General features: G+C 46.6%; 1 protein-coding gene across 1 annotated transcript in view; it reads right to left on the bottom strand.

Moving 5' to 3' along the window:
* Positions 1-6,854, bottom strand: part of Sos1 (SOS Ras/Rac guanine nucleotide exchange factor 1) — a 92,876-nt gene extending 86,022 nt beyond the window's left edge. Inside the window, exon 1 of the mRNA XM_036170480.1 lies at positions 6,218-6,854. Within this exon, the coding sequence (XP_036026373.1) occupies positions 6,218-6,304 (87 nt within the window). The 5' untranslated portion in view covers positions 6,305-6,854. The remainder of the gene's footprint in view (positions 1-6,217) is intronic.
* Between the last annotated feature and the right edge of the window lie 824 nt (positions 6,855-7,678).

Raw genomic sequence — 7,678 nt, 5'->3', positions numbered from 1 at the left:
AAGGTAATTCAGAGGGTATAGGTATCTGCTGCCAGACCTGATGATCTCAGTCTGATCCTGAAGACCCAGAGTGGAAGGAGAGAATCAACTCCTCTAAGTTGTTCTCTGACACACACACACACACACACACACACACACACACACACACTTACCAAAAAAGGGTATAAACAAGTGATCAATATGATTATTTACAAGACAACACAAAGCTAAGTAAAATAAGCTAGCACTTTAAACCACTAAAATTAAAGACTAGTAACCCCAAATATTGGCAAGGAACTACCATCTAGCAATGATGATGTAAGACGGCACAACCATGTTGGAGAAAGGTCTAGCAGTTCCTCATAAATATCTATCTATCTATCTATCTATCTATCTATCTATCTATCTTCTATCAAGCTATCTATCTCTCATCTACCTACCTACCCTATAAGCCATGTCTCTTGGTATTACTGTCCAAGTAATGAAAGATGTCTATAACTAGGCTTGCATAAGAAGAACCACAGAAGCTGAATGTGAATACCTGGAACTTCTACATTTAGGAGGTGAAGGCCAGAGGATCAGTAGTTCAAGGCCAGTCTGAGTTACCTGACACTTTCTCAACAACAAAAGGAACATTTGGACCTCTAAAATGGCTCACTTGCCACCATGCTAGAGTTTGATTCCAGGGATCCACATAGCAGGAGGAAAGAACAGATTCATGCACGTTGTCCTTTGACCTCCACATTCATGCATGCATGCACACACATGCACAAACATATAAATGCAATTTTAAATTTTTAAAAGAACATTTATGACAGCTTTATTAATAGCTACAAATTTAAAGCATCAGATATCCATCCACTAGATAAACAAACCGTGATATAGTCACATGATGGAAAAAAGGACTGCCTTCTTAAAGCACAATCTCAAATGCCTCACTAAAAATATACACTACTTGACTCCATTTACATGATGTTACAGAGCAGATAAGGTTAACCTATGGTGGGATGATGAAAGGTGACAACAGTGGCTATCTCTGGGAGGAGGGGCAGGATTTGATTAGAAGGGAATGAAGGGAACTTTAATAGCCAAGGTAATGTTCCCTACTTTAGTAGAGACTTTGATAGTATACACTCATTAAGCAGAACAAATAGCATCTGTATATACACTGTATATAAACTTCTTATAAAAACAGAAGGAACTGTAAAAAAAAAAAGCTATTGCTTTCTAGTTTCTGATGCAAGTTGAAGCATTTAGGAATAATGTGTGCTTATACCAGCAATTATAAAATCCATCAGAATATCAGGTAAGTGCCAAGTGTGGTGGTACACCCCGATCTCTGTGAGTTTGGCACAAGCCTAGTCTACATAGTGAGTTCCAGGATAGCCAGAGCTGCATAGAGAACTCCTGTCTCAAAAAAAGAAAAATCAGATAAGCTGGACAGAGCAGCTCATCACTGAGGGGGAGGAACTGAGACAGGACAGATGTTACAAGTCTGAGACCAGCCTGGGTTTCATAGTGAGTTCCAGACTATCTCAAAACAGAGCAATAGACTGATGGGAAGCAGGTGGATAGCATGTGCTAAAGCCAGGATGGTGAGGCAGTAATTGTCAGAGAGGACGGCCAGAGTGGTGTTCTTTGAGAAACTAGTCAAAGAAAGCGGTGTCTACCTAAACTGTACAATCTGACAGGACCTAGCACACACCGACATGTAACACCATTAGCACAACTAATGTAAGTTAACATAAAAGTCTCTTTTTGGTTTTGTTACTGTTCTTTCAGCCTCAAACTTCCTATGTAGCTAGGAATGACCTTAACTCCTTACCCTCTTCTCAGATGCTGGGATTACAGGCTTCTGTCAGCACACCTAACCTAAAAGTCTGTCTTTATAATAGCCAATGCTCGTCATTAGTTTGTATTTCCGAGAATTTTATCAAAGGGCAGTAATGCAGAACATGCAGTTTTAGTTTAGCTTTGTTGGTTATTAAATGGGCTGGCCACATTGCCCTGTATATCAGTAACCCACATTCCCTTTGATTCCATTATGTGGCTATATACAATTCGTTCATTCATTTCCTTGTTGATTACAGATAGACAAATGGACATTTAGATTGTTGTTTGGAGCTGAACAGACCTACTACAAATATTCCCACGTATATTTGTCAGAGATGGAGAGTGACCATACACACTAGGTTCGCGCTCCCCTCCTCTACCACTGAGCTACATCCTCAGTCCCTTTCTTACTTTTTATTCTGAGACGAGTTCTTACAGAAGTTGTGCAGGCTGGCCTTGAATGTTTAATTTTCCTGCTTTGATTGATCTCCTGAGTAGCTGGGATGACCGACTTGTACTACCAAACCTGACTCATGCGTAAGTCTTTCTGTAGACACAGACCTCATCTAGGATCCAAAGGCCTTTAAAACCAACATGATCTGGGGTTGGGGATTTAACTCCATCAAAAACAACAACAACAACAACAACAAAACCCAACATGATCCAAATCTTCTCATCATGCTATCCCTCTCCATGCCAAAGTCCAGTGACTATCTGCAGGCAACCCAAAAAGATTCTTCCCACCTCCTTAACATTCCTGCAATCATTAGTGAGGTGCTGAGTCCTGACAGGTCTGCCTTTGCAACAGGGCTCATACAGCATCTATCCTAATCCAAATGTGCATCTCCTCTTAGATGAACTTAGGAAACCAGGCTTCAGCTTTTCTCCCTTACCTTAAGTCTCATTTTTCCCCTTCCTTGACCAAAGTGAAGTTTCTAAAATTCAAATCAAGTCTTACTTCCTACTTAAAACCCCTCATCGGCCACATGTGCTAGCCCATATTTATGACCCCAACTGAACCAGGACAGCTAAGCTGCAGGTTCAAGAGTAGTCCTGGCTACAGGATGAGACTATCTAAAAAACAAAAGCGAGTTTTTTTCCAGACATACCCACTATCACCTTCCATTTAGTCTTTTTTTAATTATGCAATTTATCCTTAGTGCCAAGGGCAAATCCTGGTTCTGAGACAAGCATCAAGTATTGGTGGGATGTGACAGATGTAGGAAAAAAGATACTGTGGGCCCTAATAAATACCCCCAGGAAAAGTAGCAGTCCTATCTAGAAAGATTTATTTTAATAAGAAATCAAATAGGAAGATCAAAGCAAAGCCATCTTATAAGTTACATGCTAAAAACTACATTTTAACTCAAAGGACATCAACAATTCTGAACAAATGTTTAGCACTTTTCAAAAATATAACTTCTGAAATATGTAAAGGCAAGTGGGCTGGGGCAAGGGACGCAGTTGGGAGGCTATCACAGTAATCCGGGAGAGGAAACTCCAAGCAGTTAGGGGAGTAGATTATAAACGCATGTTAGAGGTTGATAAACGTAAGGTTTTGCCTGGAGGTGGAAAGCAGTACACAGAGAGGAGGCAGAGATAACTTCAGAGTCTTGAGCCAATCAAATAAAATTCTAAAGCCATTAACCACGAAGTTAAAAACTGGTGGTGGAGGGGGGGCAGTTTTATTTTGAGTATACCCTTACGCACTTGGCAACATTTCCAAATAACTTTAACCACTGGCAAACTAAAAGTAACATACAAAGGCTAAAAATTCAAACCGCCAAACCAAAAGAGGGAAGACAGTTTGAAGATTTACTAAGTCACAATGTTGCTTTAGGAGCTTTGAAAATGTAGCAACATTTCCAAATAATCTTCTTTCACCTCTGGCAAAGCCAAAGTAACACACAAAAGCACTTGTTCAAAATGAGTCCTAACAGGTGTCAGGCACAGCCGTATATAGGAAGGCCAGTAGGGAAAGACAACATTCCTAGTCTCTAGTTGGGGAGTGAGAACATGGACAAGTAAATTGGAACTTCACATTCACTGCTGAATTAGGATAGGATGCTAGGAGGAAACAATGGAGTGATATCCATCCAACTCAGCCCTGAGGGTTTGAGAAAATCTCTGAGGTAGCATAGTATTAGACCAGATAAAAGGAACAGCCGGTCCAAAAGGCCTGTGGTAAGAAAAGGCAGAGTTAGGAATTATACAAGTAGTTTAAAGTCTGAAGAAAGAGTTCAAGATAAGGACACACCCACACAACATGTCCAAGGACACATCTACATGAAATGCCCAGAACACAGATGATAATTCAATAATTTTAAACTACGACAGCATATTCAGATTATGAGAAATATGTTCAACCTTGTCTAAGGGGTCTTAAGAGCATTGTAGGTGGGAATTTGAATGAGGGGAGAGCATTAGATCTCAGAGAGCAAATGGAAGCATATCATTCCTGCAGGGATAGCTCTGCTTCAAGTGGAAAACCAACCAAGTGTGAGGCTACAGAACATGAGCAACCCTACGGCAAACTGGAAACACAAGCCTTTCTAAAGAAGGCAGCCATTTACAACTCTAGCAATTTACTATTGTGTGGAAATGTATATAGCAAGACTGTCTACAACTCAAGAAAAAAATTAGGAATTCAGACCATATGTGATATTTCTTAGTTTAAGATACTGGTGACTAATTACATAAATTGAAAAACAGAAACACCACAATGCCAGCCAAACAAAACGCGTCTGTGAATTCAGCAAGGGCCACCCATGTGGCAGGTTAGAGGTCTTCCGACGTCTACAATCCTCCTTCCACCACTTCAAAGGACTCCCAAGTGTTATTTTGGAGATTTCCTTAGAATAGGAGCTACTTGCTTTTAAGCCTAACACTCCAAACTGGTAATGTTCTGTGAGGGCTTTGGTACATATAAATCAACTTTTCTGTCTCATCTTGTCAAGACACCAAGCTTCTAGCATCACGAGGTATACTTCTCCCTCTACAAGCTAAGCAGTCAAGTCTGCAGGTAACGCCAATGTAAAAACGGAGTGAGGCCTCATAGGATCATTAATGAACAAAGTATGCAGGACAAGGCGGTCTCTTTGATTTCCTTAGAAAATACCACAGAGGTTTGCAAGCAGTGAGACATTCAAGGATAAAAACCAGTAACCTAAATCTGAAAAATAAAAGCAAAGCCTTCCATCCAACAAAGCAGTTTCCATCATAAGATACCAAGAGAGAAAAGGTGAACAGGGCAGAGAAGCTAAAAGTTGCTGGCCTTTGAGGACTGTGAAACACCTTTCAAAACTCTCTGGTAAAATAGAAAGCCTCCACATAGTGAATGGTACAGCAAACTCTCTCAATTCTCAATAGAAACAAAACTGTACTTTAGCAACATAGCATACAAAATATTTGAGGAGAAAGAAATCGAGATGAAAACTATTCAAAGAGTAAAGCAATTTTTACAGGTAAGGCAAATGAGAGCAAAAACAATGTGGTTGTTTTAAAATCCATCCCAACACCCCTGTTTCAGATGACTTAGTACAGTGTTTACTAAGTCACGGTGTTTCTTTGGAAGCCTTTAAAATGTAGCAACATTTCCCGAGAACTTGAACCACTAGCAAACTAAAAAAGTAACATACAAAGGCTAAAAATGTAAAGTGCCGAACCAAACCTGGGACGGACGGCTCACAATGTTGCTTTCGGAGCTTTGAAAACGTAGCAACATTTTCAAATAATTAATTTCAAACAAATAATTTACTTTAACCTCTGGTGAACTCAAAGTAACACACGAAGTCTAAAAAAAAAAAAAAAAAAAAATGCAAAAAACGCCAAACCGAACCAGGGTTCGAAGAGTCTCAGACTCCCCAGAAGAACCCATCCAAACACAGTGGCAAGTGCATCACCCTTGTAATGGGGGTGGGGGAGTGTCAAGAGAACAGGGAGTTAGGACTGAGGGCGAGCAAAGCCAAGCAGGCCATGTTCTCGCTGGCAGGCTACCTCGCAATTACTTCGGCCAGCACTGTGGCCAGGGCACCCTGGAGCCAGTCAGAGCGCACTGGACTCCTAAAACGGGAGGTTGCCCGCAGCTCGGTAGCACCCAGAAAGAAGGTAGTAGGCAGTGTGGCCTTCCTTGACCTCCACGGTAAACCGAGGCTCCTCCAACCGTCGCCTCCGCGCTCGGATTATCCGGGCCAAGCCTCCTCGACTGTGCGCGGCCTTCCCACGCACCCCGGGCGAGTGTCAACAGCTGGAGCAGCCGGGCAACCGGGCACCTCGCCTCCCGTGCCGTCCCCTCCCGGAGCCCCGCGACCGGGGAGAAAGACGGCGGTGCGCGCCCCGCCTCCCCGCCCTCGCCCAGCCCCGCGCGCGCGGACCGCGGCCGGGGAGCGGGGGTCGGCGCTCCTACCTTTTTCAGCGCGGGCACCAGCAACCCCCGCCACTTGGGCGCGTTCTCCTCGCTGAAGAACTCGTAGGGCAGCTGCTGCGCCTGCATGGTGCCCGCGGGGCGCCTCGGGGCGGGCGGAGGGGCGGCGGCTGGCGGCGCGGAGCAGGGCCGCAGCCCGCGCACAGCCCGGCCCCCCTCGGGGCGCCGCGCGGCCCGGCTAGCGCTGGCGAGGCGGCTGGGGGGCGAGGCCCGCGGCCGGACACCCACCCGACACGCGCGCCGCTCGCCGAGAACCACCGCGGCCCGACGGTGGCGGCGGCGGCATCCCGCACCACCGCCCCGGGGCAGGTCCTCCCCTCCCACCCCCCTCCTTCTCCGCCCCGGGCCGCCCTCCGCCGCCCGCAGCTCGGGCTGCGCTCCCCCGGCGCACGGCCTGGGCCGCCGAGAGACGGACGGCGCGTGGAGGGACGCTCGGGCCGGTGGCGCCCGTCCGCCTGCGGGGAAGTGGAGCGCGAGGCTCGGAGCGGGGCGGAGCCGGGGCCCGGGGTCGGCCGGGGGCGGGGAAGGGCCCGAGGTCGCTGCTGGGGAACCCGACCGTTCCGCCGCCGCCGCCGCTGCCGCCGCCGCCGCCGGTGTAGCGCTGGAGCTTCCTACTAGCAAACTGAACCTGCCCGCGACTGAGCATGCGCCGCCGGCCCGAGCCAGCTTGCTCCGGGTTTTCCGGCTGCCCGCGGATGAGGAGGGGCGCGCGCAAGAAGAGGCTGGGAGGGCGCAGCAGGGGCGGGGCCGAGGGACCCTAAAGGCGAAGCCCGGACCGGAGGGGCCTGGGCGTGGGGGCGTGCGAGCAGGCCAAGCGCCCCCTTTGTGTGGTCCCGCAAGCCGGGAGCCCGTCCCGCTCCGGGAGGTCCTGGGCGCTGGGTCTCAGAAAAGGGGTGTGTGTACTTTGTTCCCCACATGAAGATAAGGAGTGCCCTGAGCATGCACTGTCTGCTAAACAGATTGCACAAAAAAAAAATAGGTTCCTTCTCACAAAAACTACTGCTCAGTGTTTGCCTGGTGAGAGGAGAGAGATCGCCTTGTTTCCATAACAGGAAAACGTAGACGTGGAGTATTTATTGATCCTGCGTTTACTCAAACCCACGGGCATTTATTTATGGGTTTAGTCCACCCTGCTTTGTATCTTTTATGGCTTCAGCTGCATAATTAGCGTCTGAAAGACCGTTTTATTGTTTGTTTGTTTTGTTTTGTTTTTCACCTGGTACACGACCCAGAATGGAGACATGAAGACGCAGTATCTATGAATTGTCCATCCATCCCAAGGATGCAGATGCTGGTGATAGTGGCATTGTGCAACTCTGTAGCACATTATGCTTTATCATTGAACGCTTTCTGGGTAAAGTGTCGATTCAGTTCTCAGAGTTTTCATTTCATAGATGAGAAGATAGTTCGACGAACCAGCCTGGGCCGAAACTGACATCATGT

The sequence above is a fragment of the Onychomys torridus genome, chromosome 21 (genome assembly GCF_903995425.1).
Source record: "Onychomys torridus chromosome 21, mOncTor1.1, whole genome shotgun sequence".
Lineage (NCBI taxonomy): Eukaryota > Metazoa > Chordata > Mammalia > Rodentia > Cricetidae > Onychomys > Onychomys torridus.
This window is presented reverse-complemented; position numbering and strand designations above follow the sequence as displayed.